General features: G+C 56.4%; 1 protein-coding gene across 2 annotated transcripts; it reads right to left on the bottom strand.

The window, feature by feature from the left end:
- Positions 1-4826: 4826 nt before the first annotated feature.
- WNT6 (Wnt family member 6) lies at positions 4827-17397 on the bottom strand. 2 transcript variants are annotated; one of them, XM_059928714.1, is made up of 4 exons: positions 17241-17397; positions 7896-8116; positions 7327-7661; positions 4827-5649 (listed from the first exon to the last, which is right to left on the bottom strand). In XM_059928714.1, exons 1-4 carry the CDS (start codon positions 17318-17320, stop codon positions 5188-5190), a joined length of 1098 nt encoding a protein of 365 aa, XP_059784697.1. In that variant the 5' UTR covers positions 17321-17397; the 3' UTR covers positions 4827-5187. The 2 variants fall into 2 exon arrangements, with proteins under 2 accessions (XP_059784697.1, XP_059784698.1); XM_059928715.1 differs by lacking the exon at positions 17241-17397 and adding an exon at positions 15253-15334.
- Between the last annotated feature and the right edge of the window lie 974 nt (positions 17398-18371).

Genomic DNA, 18371 nt, shown 5'->3' with positions numbered 1-18371 from the left:
ATGAGTTCATAATTCAGGTTGCAGACCTCCTTAATCTGCATCTACTGCTCCGCATTTCCCACACATGATGCATCGTATGTAAATATTCCCTAGGGTAGGCCATTGTGGCAAATTCTGATTCTGGGCCCATGCAGCTGACTCAGCCTTTCCAGGGGCAAGACCCAGGGGTCTGCATTTCTAACCAGTGTCCCAAGTGATTTTCTTGAGGACCACATCTGGGAAATGCTACTGACCTGGCTGAGTGGCTGATTTTTTTTTCCTCTGGCCTTCATCAGCTGAGGGATGGTCTTTTTGCTCCCCTACCCTCCACTGTTCATGAAATACAGAAGTGTAAGGGAGAGGGAGAAGACCTTTTCTTTGAAAACTCCAGGAAGTAAACAATACCCAAGCCTTGCTTGCACTCAGGCATGGTACTGGCCTGATGTCATGAGGGTCCGGGTGTGCCCGTCTGGAGTGCTTCACCTCAGCCCAGGGAGGTGAGGGCATATGTAGGCACATGGCCTTGGCATGTGTGAAGATGAAGCCCAGAAAGAGTGTCTGCAGCAGGATCCCCAGCGCCAGAGGACCCATGCCATGGGCAAGCCCCTATCAGCAGCCCCCAGGCCCCGCCCTGGCCCTGCCCTGGGCTCTGGCCCCAGCCCCTGCAGCCACCGCCTGAGACCACAATTACAGGGGCCACTGGTGGGGGGGAGCACCAGGGATGAAAGGCAGCACGGAGAATGGTTCCAGCTGTGGTGGTTCTGTAGGAGGTTGTAGGGAAGGGAGGGCTAGGGAGGCGCCAGGGTGAGAACAGGTGGGACCTTCACTGCCCCAGCCGAGCCCAGCCTCAGTCCTGATGCTCTGCCAGAGAAGGTTATCTTCGTGAAGAAGAGAGGCAAGGAGCCCCAGACTGATAAGGGAGCTCTTTGTCCTATTGTCCAAGCCTCAGGGACCACGGCCCCTCAGCAAGGTAAGGGCGGCTTCAGTCTCCCAAACTCCTATATGTTAGGTCATTGAAAGGAAGCGGAAATGCTTCCTGAGCCCTCGGCCTCAGGCTGATCCTGGGCCTTCCTCCCGGCCTCCCCACCCATCTGCCTGTGTTCCAACTGTTCCTGATGTGGTCACGCACACATCTGGAGTGCCTCTGTGCTCTTCCCCCATCTCCCCAGTTCCACATTCCCCCACCACTCAGCCAGCGGGGGACCTCGATGGCTCAGACTGTGCCTGGGGCTGAGCAGCTGGGTGAGCAAGGGGGGTTGAGGTGATGGGGCATTTCTGAGCTCTGCTTCCAGCCCCCATCCCAGGCAGCAGTGCAAAAGTGCAGAGCCATCTCTGAGCTTAAAGAGGACTAGGATAATTGTTAAAATGGTGCCTCCTGGGCCATCACTCTCACCTTTCATAGAAGGCAGTTCCCAGACTCTTGCTGGAGTTCCCAGTCTCTACTGGTCACAGAAGATGGATGCTAACACGTGAGTGCCAGTTTAAAGACTGCAAGCACTCTCACAATGTGCTATCAGGAACCCTCATTTCATTCTGGGGAAACTGAAGCTCAGAGAGGTTAATTGACTTGACCCAGGTCAAGCTAGCAAACTAGGCCTTTTTTCACTGTATCATGCTACTTCCACTGAATTCCTTTTAATCTGCTTGGGGTGGTGTCAGTCTCTGCCACTGCCTCAGTTTCCCTCTCTAGCATCATGGAAGACGATATCCAGCATCACACACCCCATATCACCACCCCCCCAACCCCACCACCTGCCCCCCCGCCCGCCACGGAACCTGGCAGTAGAGACAGAGGCAGGCATCCCAGCCCTAAATCTGGGTCAGCCCAAAGGTCTCAGACAGTCTGGAACCCTAGCAGCTTGACCCGAGCTCTCCGCGGGTCTCCTTACTTCCTTTCCATCCTACCCTCTCCTGCCCACAACTCTCTGAGTTCCCCCAGATGTCCTGCAGGTCCTATCTGTGAACCCTGTTATTAGGGAAGCTGGGCTCTGTGCGCCCTCTGGTGGCCTCTGAGAGAAGTGCAGCAGACTTTTAAAAAACAGTAAATATTGTACCCAGCCAGGGAGCGCTGGCGAAGGCAGAGCTTTGAATAAAAACCCTATCCTTACAGTGCTTCATTTTTCCACCATGTGGCCCACAATACTGGTTCCACTCCCCCCCCACCTTGGTAAGTTAGCCAAGGTTCAAGAGACTCTGAGTCCAAATTCTCCATGACACTTCCCTGAAGCCCAGGTATTTGACTAGAGGGAGCCAGGAGGAAGAAGAAAGGAAGGAAGGAAGGAAGGAAGGAAGGAAGGAAGGAAGGGAGGGAGGGAGGAAGGGAGGAGGGGGAGGAAGGGAGGAGGGGGAGGAAGGGAGGAGGGGGAGGAAGGGGAAGGAAGGGAGGAAGGGAGGAGGGGGAGGAAGGGAGGAAGGGAGGAGGGGGAGGAAGGCAGGAAGGGGGAGGAAGGCAGGAAGGGGGAGGAAGGCAGGAAGGGAAGGAGGAAGGAAGGAAGGAAACCCAGATGCCCATTCCTTCTCACCGAAGCCTTATACCCCTTCTCCATACAGGCTTCACTCTGGAGCCCCAATGTGATCTTTGAGGGCTGAACCAGGCTAGGTCATACAGGTGGATCCGGGGCCATTGTCAGGGGAGGGAAGATGCACTGGAAGCCATGGCTAGGGTCTGTCACATCCAGGATGAGTTCCCCTTCCCTCTGTTTCATTTGAAGAAATGTGCCCTCCCTGTGCCCCCATTCCCTGTGGTCCTAGGGGGGCTGCCAATCCCAGTCATGGTGGTACATTTTCCTCGATATTGTTATTAGTTTAGGGATAGGCAAGTGACCCAAGCTGACCTGGTCCCAGCTTCCTTAGGACTTCTGTTGAGAAAGCCATTCTTTTTTGGATCAGCAGCACTAAGAATGTAGACATAAGGCTACCATATAAAGGAAGTCTCTCTGCAGCAGGAGAGCATAAGGACAGTGTGAAAAGAGAGACAGAGACAAGCAGAAACAATAGACATGGGGGTGGGGGGTTAGGGAAGGAGATGAGAGCGAGAGGGAAAGAGGGGGAGAGAGAGAGAGAGAGGGAGAGAGAAAGAGAGAGTGTTCAATGACATCAATCATTTGGGCCCCTGGGTTCAGCTGTGCCTAAATTCAGACTTACCCCTGGACTTCCCAGGTATAAGATCCATTAATTAATTCCCTTTGGCCTAAGCTAGTTTGAGTTGGGTATCTTCATTTGCAATCAGGGCCTGCCCGACGCCTGCAAAAGCATCAGCTCTCTATCCCCTTTCTCACAGTAGCTACCATTTATTAAACACAAATTTGTCATAAATTATTGTCAAATGCTAAGTGCTTTGCATATCTCAAAAAAATCCTTCCCACAATTCTATGAGGATGTGGATAGATTATGATGGTTGTAAATTCTTTGCCACTGTCCCATTGAGAGGTGGAGTCTGTTTCCCCTTCCCTTGACTTTTGGCTGGTTCTGTGACTTGTGTCAACCAAAAAGGAGTGACAGTGATGCTGGGTAACTTCTAAGCCTGGACTTTAAGAAGAGACTTTCAGTTTCTGCCTTCAAGTTTGGTACAGTCTATTTTGAAAGCCAGCCTTATGTAAGAAGTCTGACTATGCTGAGGCCACCATGTCATAAGGAAGCCCAAGCTAGTTACATGGAGAGGAGGCCACTGGAGAAGCTCTGGGGCACTACACATATATGAGTGAAGCATCTTGGACTGTCCAGCCCAACCGAACCACCAGCAGAAATCAGCCAAGTGAACGACCACAGCCAATAGTTCTCTCATAAGGAGCAGAGCCATGCAGCTGAGTCCTGACAAATTCCTGACCTAAAAGATCATGAGAAGTAATTACTTGGGGGTTGTTTGTTATGCAGCAAGGGATAACTGAAACGGAATGATATTCCCATTGCATAGGTAAAGAAACCGAGGTTAACATGGCCTATACTGTAAACTTCTAAGCAGCAGGACTAGTTTCCAACCCAGAGTGTCTGAATCTAATGCTCATGCTTTGCCCTGCATACCTTGATGGGAGAGTCATTCCCCACTGCAGTATTTGGACTGTGGGAAAATTGGGGGCTCTGAATCCCAGCCATTTGGCTATACCCTCTCTCATTCTCTCTGGAGTTAGATGGAGGCCTGAGGCACAGTTCTGGCGAACCCAGAACCCCAAATCCTTCTTCTGTCCCTTTACCCTCACCATCAGCTTTCTGAGAGGAATCAGAAAGAAGGAAATGTGATTGGATGCCAAGAGAAACTTTGGGACAACTTTGCTTCATCTCCCTCTAAGTGTGATTGGAAATGCCATTCTGGGAGTCTTTTCAATGTTAATGGGGGTGAAGTTAGTTTTGATGGTAACAAAATCTGATGTTACTAATAACATTTTCATCACATTCTACAGTTTATAAAGTGCTTTAATCCTATGAGTTTGGGTGGCCCTAAAAGTCTACCCTCGAATTCCCCAGGGGCCACAGAAACAGAAAGACAGATAAAGGTGTCCCCCCCACCCCGCCCCAGAATTAGGACAAGGGCTGTGGTGAGAACTGAGTACACCACCGGAGGCTTCTGGTCCTCTTTCCCTAGACCCTCTCTGCTCCTTTAAAAAGGCATCCTAGTTCTCCCCCAGCCTGTAGATTCAGCCCTAGATGTGTGCTAGAGAGAACAAGAAGAATGCCAAGGGAGAGGTTTGGTACTCTTCGTTGCCAGAAGAGCCCAATCCGGTAGGGGGAAGATAGGAAACCAGGGTGATGACCCCTGAGAGGCTAGTTCTATCAAAACCATCTCCCTTTACTCACTCCTTTCAGAGCCTGTCCCCATGGCAGCCCTGCTCCAAACTATGGGTCCAGTCCTATTGATTTAAATATTTTTATTGATACTAAATGCACCCACCCACCCCATGGCCAGCAGTTCGGAGGAGACCCGCATCCCGAGGCCTAGAAACTGGCTCTTTGGTTTCTATCTGGGGGCCGAGGAGAGAGAAGGTCTGTATAGTCTCCCCCAGAAGCCCCCGGGAGCGCCCCTTGGAGGCTCTTCCGGTGCCCTGGGCCTTGATGAGCGGGCGTATATCTCAAGCCCCACCGCCTCAGTTTCCAGAGAGGCCTGGGAGATGGACTTTCCCAGGGGAAAGCTGGCAACGCCCCCTGCTGGCGCCCAGAGGTCCCGCAGGTGCCGAGAGGCTGCTCTGCGCGCAGTCTGGGGAGCCGGGCGGCGGGTCAGAGGCAGAGGCTGAGTTCCTTGCGCACGCGGCAGCGGTGGCACTGCACTACGCAGCACCAGTGGAAGCGGCACAGACAGTTCTCCTCGAGCTGCACGCTCTCCTGGCGGTGGCCGCGGCCGCAGCACAGCAGGTCGCAGCCGCTGAGGTCCGGGGCACTGCTGTTGCAGGCGCGGCCGCGCGTGCCCGGCGAACCGGTGCGCCGGTTGGGGGCGCAGAAGTCGGGCGAGTCGGCGGCGTACAGTAGGTCAGCGCGGCCCGGCGGCTTGAGCGTGCGGACAGCGGGCAGCAGAGCCTTGCCGTCGTTGGTGCCCATGACACGCGAGGCGCCGTGGAAGCGCTCGAGCAGCCGCGCGCCCACCTCGCGGAATGGGGGCAACTTCTGCCAGCAGGTGCGCAGCGCGCATGAGCCCGACAGGCCATGGCACTTGCATTCGGTCCGCGTGTGGCTCCGCACGGCCTGCGGGGAGCAGAGGAGGGGGCGGATGGAGACAGATCCGGAAGGCGGGACGCGGCGAGGCCCAGAAGACCGACAGAAAATAAGATGGGAAGGGTGGTGGATGAAAGAAAGAAAAGAGCAGACCAAAAACAAACAAACAAACAAAACAGGGGAGCGCAAAGTGGGGAGGAGGAAATCAAGGGCCCCACAGCCCGGAGAGGAGGAGGAAGAATGATGGAGAAGTAGGAAGAATGATGGAGAAGTAGGAGAAGTGGGGAGTGGGGGGTCAGTATGCAGCGTAGAGGTTCCAGGATCCAAAGCCAGGGAATGGGGGAGAAAGCATAATGGACAGCAGGGGAGAGATTCTCCCTGGAGGGAGGGGGGTTGGGAAGGTGGCAGCTGTCGCACACTATTCCTCCTGCCAGGCCAACCCCCTCATTCCTGCTCCTCGGGGCCCCAGGCAGAGCAGGCTGCCTGGGCTCTGTCTCCGCCACCCCTCCCCAACCCTCTCCGACAGGTATGTGGGCCTGTCTGGACATTCCTCTCTGGTCCCCCTCTCACCCCCCTGCCCAATGCCTCAGGCCGGAACCCTAGAAGACATAGGATGTGTGTTGGGGGGGGGGTCCCTAGCACAACCTAGAACTGAGGCATAGGGTGCAGGAGGGCCCACTGTGGATGCACTCCTGAGAACTGGAACCCAGGAGTCCTGCCCTTTATTTACTATTTATGTCTGAAGCTGGGGTCGAAGACTCACAACCCCACTAGAGATTTAAGGGGTCAGATGCCCCAGGAAGATCATTTCCAGAAGCTCAGAGTCCAGGGGCCAACCTGATCTACAGACCTGTACATCTCCCTCCTGCTCCCAGGCCCCTTCTCTTTCCCCCCATCGCCTCCTGTAAACATCGGACTCAGACTGCTTCTAGCCCCGGAACAGGAGCTCCTGGGCCCCTCATCACCACGGAGGGAAGGGGAGAGGCTGCCAGGGCTCCGGACAGGGGCTGGTCTGGGATTGCTGGGCAGCCAGTTAAGTGCCCAGATTCAATCACAGCTTTCTGGCCTCTGCCTGACCCCCTTCTACCATCAGGATCTACTTCTCATTCTTCACTCCTTTCCAAGCCCATTTCCCCTTGGACCTGTTTAGTCCATTTCCAGGCCGCCCCCACTTCTTCCGGCTCCCCTACCTCCAGACCCCATACCTTTACCTCGCCTCTATCCTTTCTTTCATCCCCAGCCTTTGTCTCCCTCCTCTGCCCCTGCCCTGGCAGCCAGCTCCCTACCCACCCCAAGCTTTGCCCCACATGTCCTGTCTCAGAGGAATGTCCTCCCTACCTGAGGTCCCTAAAGGCCCTGGGTCCTCTTCCCTGGGTGTCCCCTCCCTACCCTGCCCACTGGGCCATCAGCCCCAGGCCCTCCCAGGCCCCCCAAGTAACTCCCTCTTCTAGGCTGGCCACTTCCCCTCCCACCTGCCCATCCAGGCCCCCAGCCAATCTTCCCCAGTGGTCCCCGTGGCCACGCTGGCTCCCCCCGCACACATTAAGGAACTCCTACACTGCATACCCTCACTCACACCCTCACTTCCCCACACCCTTCCACAAACTCAGTCTTCCACACATACCACACTCTCCCACATCCTTTCAAAGCTACCCACACTCACGCATTGCCACACACACACCTTTATACATCCCTGCCCAGACTCACCAGCCGGCCCGCCTCGTTGTTGTGAAGTTGCACCAACGCACGGATGTCTCCGCGTCCCCGCTTGTGCTGCGCGTCCATAAAGAGCCTCGACTTCTCATCCCCGAAGTCCACGTCGTCGCCGCAGCCTCCCCACTCCCACGCGGCGCTGCCGTCGGGGGAGCCCGCGGGGCCCGGGGGCCCAGGGGTACCTGGCAGGCCGGGAGGCCGGGGCGGGGCCCGGCCGCGGGGCGCCTGGCAGCCACACTGCAGCAGCTCGCCCATGGAGCAGGCCTGCGTGACCGCGTGGCTGGCGCCCGCGGCCGTTATGGCAAACACGAAGGCCGTCTCCCGGATGTCTGCGGGGCAGTCAGACAGCAGGGAGGGGCAGTCAGACAGCAGGACCAAAGCTGGGTCCTGGGGGAATGCGGTGGGCCAGGCAGCGTGATGAGGGGTTGGGAGACAGGATCAGGGCAGGGTGCCCTTTGACCCGTGGGAGAAGGGCTCAGGCAGCCTACCCAAACCTCCACCCTCTCCTCTGATCCCCCAGCGAAGAGAAAGCAGCCCCCTCCTGGTCTCCTCCCGACACTGACCCTGCTGAAGGATGCGCCCAAAGGCCTTGCTGTGGCTGGAGCAGTTCCAGCGGCGGAAGCGGAACTGGAACTGGCATTCTCGAACCCCTAGCCGGGCGCCGCGCGCCAGCTCGGCCACAACTTCCGGCTCGGCCTGGCACAACTCAGCCTGCCGCCCTGCTAGCCGCCGTGCCTTCCTGCAGATGCTGGTAGGGTCCATGACCAAGGGGCTGCCCACGGCCCTGGGAAGCAAAGAACAGCAGATCAGGGGTGTAACTCAAAGAGCTTGGGGGAGGGGGAGGGAGACCAGCCCTGCCCAGCCCACAGCCAGGAGCTGTGACATGCCTCTTCCCCCACCAGCTCCCCGCAACTGAAATTGAGATTATCCTGTCTGGTTCTCTTACTATTCCGTTTGTGTGTCCCCTCTTAACTAGGTTGTAGACTGAAATTGCTATAGAGCAAGGATTCAGTATTATCCTTCTGTGTACATATTCATTAATAAGTCCTTATAGGAATTTGACTCAAGGTGAAGGCACCTGGCACCAGGTAGGCCAAAGTTAAAATTCAACAGGCCTAGTCCAAAAGGGAGACAAGGAGGAAATTAACCGAAGGAAGATCAAGAAGGCTGTCAAAGAAAAGAAAGTATATATCATAAAGAGATACCAAAGAAAAGTAGACAGTGACAGAGAAGGATCTGGTCTTAGTGGACCACAAGCTGGAAATGTGTCAGCTGATCAGCCCTGATGCTAGAAAAGTAGTGGCAATCCCAAAGATATAGAAAGCCACAGGATGTTAGAGTGGCTAGGGAATGGAGCCTCTGACGAAAGTCATACCTTCTCTCTAGCCCAGATTTCTCTCTCTGTCAAATGGGAAGGTGAAGCTTTGATCTCTAAAGTGGGCCCTCCCACCCTGATATCCCCTGTTTCCCTGAACAGGAGAGCAGGAGGAAGGAACTGGGGACTGAGTCTGAAGCATTGTTGTAAAGTAAGTGACACTGACCCTTCTCCTGCTCCAGGGTCTGTGACCATTTCAGAGCACGATGGCAGCAAGCCAAGCCCTGTGCACGGGGGTAACATAACTGACTGGGGAAGGGGATGCTGTTTGGCTTGGTGGGTAAAGACCTTCTGAGAAGTTCCATACACTTTCAGAAATCCCTCTGTTCTCAGCCTTCGTTCCTTCTGAGGAGAGCGCTGCCATTTGGTTGCCATACACCATACTCCTGAAGATTATACTGGCTAGGTATTGACACCTGGGTGGAATCACTTTAATTGGATTGCTCTTATTTGAGCACTTGGGGGCTGAGGGTAATTTGAAACCACTCAAAAATCTTTTAGCGGAGGGCAGAATAAAATTTTGGGTGGGGAGAAGCGGCACCAAGAGATAGAAAATGTAGAGGAAAATGCTGGTGGATAGGTGCCAAAGGTCAAGATGGCCTACTTTTCAGCTTAGCCTTCGTGTGCATCCGCCCCACTGTCCCCATTTGCTCTGCAGGTACGTGCTGACCAGGCACGTTCTGGCCCCAGGGCAAGGAGATGTAAAGGGCTTACATAGCAGCAGGAGGAATTTAGGTCTTAAGCTAGAACTTCTCAACACTGAGGAGTGAGGTTTGAAGATGTGGTTGCAGGAAGATGTGTAAGCTCAGTCCTTTAAGATCTCCGACCACCCCCTGTGACACACACACACCACCGCCCTATCAGGTTATTGTCATCACCCCTACCCAAGGAGTCCAGGAGCCAAGGTTCTCTCCTCGGTGGACAGACTTATAGTCCAGAACCTCCTTCCTCCATGCTTAGGACCTGCCCATCACTGCGTTCCAACTGTAGCCTGGGAAGGTCCAGCCCCAACCCTGTCCTTGCCTGTCTGTCTATCTATCTATCTCTCTCTCTCTCTCTCTCTCTCTCCTTCCCCCTTCCACCTACTTATCCCACTTCATTACAAAAAGGATTGGGGTGCAGCTTCCAGCATGGTTGTACAAGGTCGGCAGATAAGACCATGGAGCGAGCACCTTGAGAGTTAGGACTGTCATTTTCTTTTGTCTCCCATGGCAGATTTTTAGCTACTTAATTTGTATTCCCCCCTCCCATTTTTTAATGAAAATTTGCATATTGTGAACAATTACTATAATACTACAATGAATACCATTTAATACATATTTTTGAATGAATGAATGAGCCATCTAAGGAGAAGGTCCTCACTTGAGCCCAGGTCCCTGTCCACATGTGGTTTCATGACTCCTAATTAGCTTCCTGAAACATTTTCTTTTTCCCCAGCTGCATTCAGAGGCAGGGAAGCGGGCCTGCCCACAGCTGTCCAGCTCCTCTTCTGCCACCTGCATGTCCAGAACTCCACCTGGGAGTCTGGGGCCCTGCAAACCCACCTTCCCTGCCCCACCCCCATGCTGCTAAGTTCGCCACTCTCCCCTCCCCAATCCTGCCCTCTGCTAACTCCCTGCTTTCCCAAGGCTGACTGGTCTTATCTTCCCAAGGTTACTCTGCCCTATCCCTCTCCTCTCCCTCCTCCTGCACTAGGAAAGTAGGAGACGGTGTGGGTATGCAGGCAAGAAAGGGAAAAACCTCTTGACCTTGTCTTTTTCCCAGGAGCTTGAGATAGGAGAGGAATCAGGAGGAGCATGAGGGGCAGGGCCCTCCAGGAGGTGGGGCTGGTCTTTCACAGCGTTGAGGGGCTGCCCCAGAGTCAGTTTCTGGTCCGGGTCTGGCTCCCCAGGCTGGCTGGCTGCCTGGGAACTAGACTTGTTTACAAGCCAGTCAGGAGGAGGGATGGGCAATAGTAGCGGCTAGAATCCCAAGGGACTAGCTTGTTCCCTGCCCTCCTGTCCTCACTCCCATCTTCAAGTCACAGGAAAGGAAACTCCGAAGGGTACTGGCAGAGGAGCATTTGGCAAAACAACAGGCCTTGCTTTTGTACCCGGGTCTCTGTCAGCTCTGGGTGAGCTGAGCCACTCTGGGCAAATCAGTTCCCTCTCTGGGCTTCAGAAAAATGAGGAGTTGGCAAGAGAGGCTTGAATATCCCCTCTAACTTTAACACCATCTTTAACAGCATCAAGAAAGAACTCCCCCATCTCCCTTCTTCCTTTACCCTCCTTCCTTCCCTTCTGCTTCCTTAGGGAATGAACTCTGCTGTGGGGGCCCCTGAGTTAGCACTGGTCTGAGATCAGCCCAGAGAGAATGTGCCCGTTTGGGAGCATCTGCGTGTTTGGAGCGGGGGCGGTGGCTGGAGCACAGTGGTGGTAGGAAATATATAATATATAACATGTAGGATCTGAGATCCTAAACAAATAGCCACTCCTGGGCATAGAAAAAACAAGGCTAGCCCTAAAAGAAATCAGTATGTAGACAAGATGGGACAAGCCTGGGTTTGGCCATTCTAGCTGGCATGGCTTGTGCCAAGATCTCCCTCCCAGGGACCTTGGTTGGCAGAATAAATAGCCAAGTGAGGTGGCATCAGGGGCCAGCCAGTTCCTACTGACAAGCTCTGTAGATCTAAGCCTTGGAGGCCCGGGCTTCTGGCCTAACTTACCTTTGCATCCCTGGATTCAGAGGGCGGAAGAGAATGACAGAGATACTCTAGTCCAGCTCCACCCGCTTCACCCTTATTGTACAGGTGAGCAAGATGAGAAGAGAGGTGACTGACCCTGGCCACTCAGTGGAGGGATCCCCGCTGCGAGAAATTTAGGTGAATATTTTAAAAACCAAAGGGACTGGAGGAAACGGCCACCTGAGGTCTTCAGATACCTCATGTGGCCTCGCATACCATCCTCCACATAGCCCTTACTCTGAGCAGGGTTGGCCAACTCAGAGCCACCCCCTTGCCACCCCTAAGTCATCAAAATCTCACCCAGCATCTCTCCAAACCCACCTCAGATCCCACCTGCTCTAAGGAGCCTCCCCTGGGCCCCAGCCCTCACTGACCTCCCCCACTTGCATCACTCCAAGTGTCACTCATTTGGGGGGGTGCTTGTTATGCTGCGAGGGGCATAATTATTTTGTCACGTTTTCTTGTCTTCTCTCTCCAATTAGATATGAACTCATTCGAGACAAAGCCCTCAGGAAGAAGTAAATGTCATTAGCAGAACACACTCAGGGGTTTGAAGAGCCATCGGACTTGGGTTTGGATCTGGGCTCTGCCATTTGCTGGTTCTACGATGTTAGCAAGTCCCTAGCAAGGGAAGCTGGCACTTATCATTGGTTGAATGGATGATGAAACTTAACCTTCTGAGCCTCAGTGTCCTCAACTGTAAAATGGAAATAAATAATACCTGCCTACTTCCCAGGTTACATGTGAAAAGAGCCTGTCCAGAGAGTGGACTTCCACAAGTGTTTTGTCTTCCCATTCACACCCTTAATCATCTCCTGGGCCTGTACAGCGCACGGCAATCAGGCAGCATTTGTGAATTCCTGAGAACATGCTTTTCTCCAACTCTCTGCCCTTACTTAGCCTGGATCCCAGTGTCTCCTCCTCCCCTGTCAGCCCAGCCCATGGACCAGGAGCGCCCTCCAGGACCCCTCCCTTCCCCATCGAGCGCTCCTCGGTCGGTGGATTCTTGAGGCCAAGAGGATCACAGATCCTTCTGATGCCTGCTCCTCTGAAGGGTCTCACAGCCCGCCCCCGCCTAGTTCCCCACACTCCTTAGTCTGACCCTCACTCCCAAGAGCCAGCAGAGGGAGCCCTGAGCCCTGGGGCCGTGGGCGGGGGCTGCACAGGGGTGGGGGAGGTGGGTGGTGGAGAAGGGGCAGAAAAATGTTGCCTGACGGCTGCTGAGGCAGCTGGGCCCGGGCCTGTGCCCGGCCCGCCTGTCCTGTCCTGCTCTGTCTAACTCGGTAATTACTGCTCCCCCTCCCCCGTCCCTCCCCCCTCCCCGACCACCACATCAAAGCCAGTGATGCCCCAGCTCCATTAACCCCTGCCTCCCCACGGCCCCCCACCACCCCAGCCCAATCTGGTTCTCTCTGCCCCGTCCTGGGTACTGCCCTTCCCACCTCCTCACACTTCTCTCCTCCTCATTGCTCTTGGAAGAGGCAGGGGCTTTCCCTGCCCTGAATGACTTCACGGCAGAAGAGGGCTTCCCATTGGTCAGGGCTGTGGGAGGCAAAGGCATGGACACAGTGACCATCCGCTGGATATCCCGGTGAGCATCCGTCATGTGCCTTCTGTTCTCCCGCGCTGAGGTGGGGAGCACTGTGTGAGGGTGGGGATGGGGGAGCAGAAGGGGCCCGTGGAAGGCCCTGTACCCCTTTCCTGAGCCCCACAGCACACAAGCGTGCGGTACTCAGCAGGAGGGGGGCTCCCGGTCCCAACCCTCAGCGACTTGCATTCTGGGGGCCCTTGGGCAAGTCACCTCCTGTCCCTGAGCTTTGGCTAGAGTTCTCACTGTAAGTGAGAAGATTGGACCAGATGATCTCTAAGTCCTTTCTAGATCTAATTTCTGGATTAAACAGAGGGCTCCGAGCTGGAGAAACCAGCCAAAGAGGCCAGGTGGAAAGCGGGTGAAGAACCCTCCCAGCGACCTTTCCCTCCCTGAGCTCCTCCTCAGGCAGTCCAGGGGAAGCACCCAAGATCTCACCACCCACCCCCCACCGCCCCCCGCAGGAAGGAAGGCGCAGGCTAGAGGGCGCCCTCTCCAGCCCCCGGGGGCCGGCTTCTGCGTTCCCCAGCGCCTCCTGCTCTGGCTGGCTGGGTGCCCTACTGCCAGCCTGACCGAGGCCTGGCTGCCCGCCCCACCCTCGCCTCATCCCCTCCACAGCTGGATTTCTCCATCAAAGTACACACTCTGGAATCCCCCTCACTGGGCCCTGGTGATCAAGCCTCCCACTGACCTCCCCCCACCAACTCCTGGCTTCTGATGAGAACGGGGCAGGAGGGGGCTGCACCCCGCAGGAAATGTCACAGTGCCAGGACTCTGGTGGGCTCAGGGCATGCTCTGGCCTGGACCGAGCCAGCCTCCTTTTGCCCCTGCCCTTTTCTGCTCACAGCCCCATTGTCTCCCTCCAGGGGAAGCTGCCAAGGCGGGAGGCCTGGAGGGGGGGCTGGATGGCCACCCCACCCCCACCCCATCCTGAGCCTGTGGGGGCCAGCCACAGGAGTGCCCATGAAGGGTCAGGGGCCCCAGAGGAAGAGGGGATGGGAAAGGGGGGGGGGTCACAACTGGAAAACCGGGGTGTCGGGAAGAAGCCTGGGTCCTTTCCCTGCTTCCCTGAGGGACCAGAGGTGAGGCTGTCCTAGGCGTCTGTTCCTGTTTCCATAGGGAAGGGAGGCAAGATGAGATGGGGGAAGGGAGTGAGACTGAGTGGTACTTCTCCCAGTGGAACAAGGGGAGGGTTAGTTTCTTTCATAGAAACTATACAACAGAAAGAGGAAAGAGGAAGGGAGAAGAAGGGAGATTGATTTGGCTATTCTGTGAGAGTGAGCTATTTTCTACATCCACTGATTGGACGTATAAATAAAGATGGGTCAGACGTTGAGAAGAACTTCCCGGGGGAGGATGGAAGGGGGGCAGGGAGCAGGATAGGAGAGGTGGGAGCTGATGACCAGAACGGGATCTGTCAGGGCCAGAGCATAGGCTGGATGGCCTGGAGGCAGTAAGCTGGACAAGATGACCTCAAGAGAGCCTGGCCAGTGTCCTGGAATCTGGGATTCTGCAATTCACAAAGATATGGTTACAGATGGGAGAGAGACAGACAGAGGCCAGAGGCAGAGTTTAGAAAGCATGCATTGCATCGGAGAAGATGGGGGAGGGGGAAAGAAAGTGGAAGGGAAACTTCTCCGGGACCTGGAGCCAGGTCCCTGAGCCTATTCCAGGGCCTGGGCCGCTCTCCTCCAGGACCCTCCTTTCCTAACCGGGACAGTCCAGTCGCTCAGAGTTCCTGGGGTCCTGTCTCCTCCCAGCCTGGCTGCTGCTAGAATGTCAGCGTGGAATTCAGTGGGCTGCTGCGAGGCCAGCTGCTTTCCTGTCCACCTCTAGAGCTCTGGCCTGGCTTCTCTGAGAAGCAGAGAGAAGAGGTCCAGCAAACCAGTCCTAGACATCAGGGAGCAGCCTGGAATCTCCTGGCCTGAAGAAGCTCTTACTTATGGTGAAGCCTCCGGGGTGGGGGCAAGGAATGACAGGAGCCTCTCAGAAGCATCTGAGTGAGGCATTCGCCAGACACCTTATCATCCCAACCCCTCACTCTTCACCCGGCTCGCCCTGCAGCTGTGGCCATGAAGGCCTCTGTGTTCTCCCACACCTGCCTTCCTCATCTCCTCCCCCACTCCCTGCTTTCCAGCTTCAGGGTCAGTCTCCAGGGGACCAAGTCTCTCTCCCTCTGGTGTGGCTCCCACCCAACAGCCCTTCCTAAACAAAGGAACCCCCATGGATACAAACCCTAGAAAGATGAACTCAGCAACACTCCAAAAAACTGTCCCCAGCACCTTCAGTCTTCAGGGCCCTAAAGACAAACGCTTGGCCTTCCAGGAGCAGGGAAAAGAGACCCAAGAGGAGATGGTTGTCAGTAAAATGCATAACTGGCATAGTTGCCCAATGCATGGAGTGCAGTGGGAGCACAGAGAAGGCAAGGGAGGGAAGACAGAGAGACAGCTTCATGGAGGAAGTGGTATTTTTAACTGAAAGGATGAGAAAATTGGGACAAATGGGGCAGGGGGAAGGGAAGGCAACAGCCATCAGGGAGAGACTCCTGTCCCCATACCTTGAGGAAGGGCAAAGTTAGGAAAGGTGTGCATGGGGAACAAGAGATAGAGATCCCTTTACAAAATTTTGCTGGGGACCCTGGATTTTACATTTAAATTAATCCCCCTTTTCACCCATGGGGACTCTGGCCAGAACCTGGGGTGTCGAGGAGGAGACTTACATTTAGGAGCACCTCCTAATGTCCAGTTATGTTGTAGGTCATCCCACATAACCCTCCTATGGAGCCTGCCAGCTAGGGGGACTGACTGCCTATTCTACAGTTGAGACATCTGGGAGCAGGGAGAAGTGGCTTGCCCGAAGTCACAGGCTTAACAAATGGGGGAGATTAGATCTCAGGTCTGTCTATTTCAAAGCTACTACTGCATTATTCTAAGTCCGGATCAAAGGGCGCATGTTCCCTAGCCAGGACCTAGGTCGTCCTCAGTTTGTCCCCTCAGCGACACCCTGAGGGACTTCTCTCCCACATCATGGAAGTGGGATGGTGGCCAGCAGCTCCCTGTGTGGGCATCCAGCTATCTTCCTAGAAGAGAGGGATCTGCCTGCCCCACCCCTTCTTCCAAATCCCGGGGTGGGAGAGGAGTGGAGGGTAGAGAATCCAGCCAGTGACATGGTGATATGCAAATAGACAAGACCTTGCCTTCTTACGATTGGCTGATGCACCAGCGGTATTGTCCAAGTCCCTCCTCTCTAAACACAACTATTCCGGGCGGGTCTTTGCTGCTCCTGAGACTGAGAAGGAAAAAAAAGTCTACGGGATCCGGATCTCTGAGCGGTCCCGGCCGGGCACCCACCTCCCCAGCCTCTGTCCACCTCCCAAGACTCGAAAGTTCCCGCAACCTTAGCTGCCTAGGCGTCTGCTCTAGCTAGGGCCAAGTCGAGAGGCTAGGTCTGGGAAGACTTCCCCAACCCTTGGCTGGCCAGGCCTCCCTCCCTTCCGCCAGGACCCTCCATGGTTCCCAGTACGTCCCGAGCTGCACATTTTTTCACCCATGACCCCTACATATGGAAGGGCATACGCTTGGGTCCCTTCCTGCCTTTCCTCCTCTTTGGTAGGGGAGGAGGAAGTAGAGAAAGCTAAGGTTCTGACTCGGTTTCCCCTTTACGCTCCTTTTCCCGCCCCTACCGCCCACTCTGGAGGAGCCCAGACAGAAGCCGGTGGGTTTGTGGGCAAAGCAGGGCGGGGAAGAGGCAGCTGTTTGAGTCTTCCTGCCTGTGGCTTCCCACCTTGTTCCCCTCTTTTCCCCAAATCCAGCCCTCCTCCCCTAAATCCAAAGCCCTCCTCACAGACTCTTTTATTCGGATCTCAGACTACAGATCTTGCCCGTCTCCCCGATGTCTTTCCTACCCATCTGCCAATTCCTTGGTGACCTGGATTGGGCGCATAACCTGGGGTGGGACACAGGAGAAGGAAATACAATAGAATGTAAGGGGGGAGCGGGGGTGTGTGGGCACATCTAAGTGGCAGTTCAGAAGTGCCCCTGGAGGAGGCTGGCAGGAGCGGCACGCACCTCCCCCTCACGCCTCCAGCTGCCCGGCGGCTGGCCTCTGCGCACAGGTAGAGCCCGGAGGCGGCAGGAGCGCAATTCAGAGCCCCACTATCGGTCCCGAGGTCCCCACCTTCGAGCTCCAGGAGCCCCGCGGGGACAGTCAGACGCAGTACTCACCACCACAGTCCGCCGACGTGCGCCGGACACAGGAGCAGCAGGAGCAGCAGCCTCAGGCGGGAGGGCGCGGGCGGCTGCATCGTGACAGCTCTACCGCGGGCCGGGGCGGCCGGGGGACGAGGCTGCGGGGCCAGCCGGTGCGCGCGGGGGCCCGGGCTTCAGGGCGAGCGCGGCGACGGCGGCGGCGGCCGGGAGGCGATGGCTCCGGCGACGGCGGCGGCGGCGGCGGCGGCGGGGGGGCCCATCCCGGGCGAGGAGGGCGCGGCGGAGGCGGAGAGCGGACGGGGCAGCCAGCGCCTGTGTCTCCTGCCGAGCTCGCTCGGGAGAAGAAATCAGAGCCGGGGGCGGGGGTGGGAGGGGAGCGGGGCCGGGGCGGGGGCGGGGGGCAGGGGGGCCGTGGGGGTGGCAGTTGCGACAGTCAGGCGGCGGGACTCTCGGGAGGGAGCCGAGCGCCCCGGGGCGGCGGGCGCGGAGCTCAGCGTCCCGGGGCGGGACCCCGCCCCCTCACCTCGCCTCTCACCGCCTGGGAGCCCCCGGCCGCCGCCCGGAGTCGGGGGCAAGGAGGGGCGGGGAAGTAGGGTGGAGAAGGGTTAGCGGGGGAAGGAAGAGGAGCTGAGGAATGGGGGACGGGCTGGAAGGGAGACGTTTGACAGGTTTGTTGACTGTAAAGAGAGAAAACTTCCCAGGAATGAGGGAGTTTGGGTTGGGGGGCGGTGCGGAGTGGGATGCTGGAGCGGGGGCCAGGAGAGGAAGTTGGCCCCGGGCGCTGGGTGCTCCGGGTAGGGGTGTCGAACTCGACGGCCCGATGGGCACACTCCGGAGGGGTCACCTCTTACCGGACCCGGCCTCCGCGCCGCACGCCCCTCTTTCAGCCTTTCCCTGAGCACGGGAGGAAGCGCTAGGCCTCCACTCTCCTCCCCAGCCCCCGCCTCATCAGGCCCGAGTTCAGGGGAGGAGGTGCGGAGGGGAGAGGAGACAGCAAGAAGAACCTCTTTATGGCCTGCGATCCAGCGCTCGCACGTGTAGGCGAGCGACAGAGTGGAGCTTGCAGACTTCCAAGAGAGTGAAGGGTCAGAACTCGCTGCAGCCGGGCCTCGTGGGTCCGTGGGTCCCTGCCTCAGGCCGCTCCCC

Source organism: Balaenoptera ricei, chromosome 7 (assembly GCF_028023285.1).
Source record: "Balaenoptera ricei isolate mBalRic1 chromosome 7, mBalRic1.hap2, whole genome shotgun sequence".
NCBI classification, from domain to species: domain Eukaryota; kingdom Metazoa; phylum Chordata; class Mammalia; order Artiodactyla; family Balaenopteridae; genus Balaenoptera; species Balaenoptera ricei.
The sequence above is the reverse complement of the archived record's forward strand: the minus strand, read 5'-3'. Positions and strand labels throughout refer to the sequence as shown.

Bases quoted from the DNA above. Each gene is read 5' to 3' on its own strand.
- WNT6 (XM_059928714.1), bottom strand. From the start codon at position 17,320: ATGCAGCCGCCCGCGCCCTCCCGCCTGAGGCTGCTGCTCCTGCTGCTC. The intron at 7,662-7,895 runs GTCAGTGTCGGG...ACTGCCCCGCAG, and splicing joins TGGGCGCATCCTTCAGCAGG to ACATCCGGGAGACGGCCTTC. The intron at 5,650-7,326 runs GTGAGTCTGGGC...TGCTCCCCGCAG, and splicing joins ACAACGAGGCGGGCCGGCTG to GCCGTGCGGAGCCACACGCG.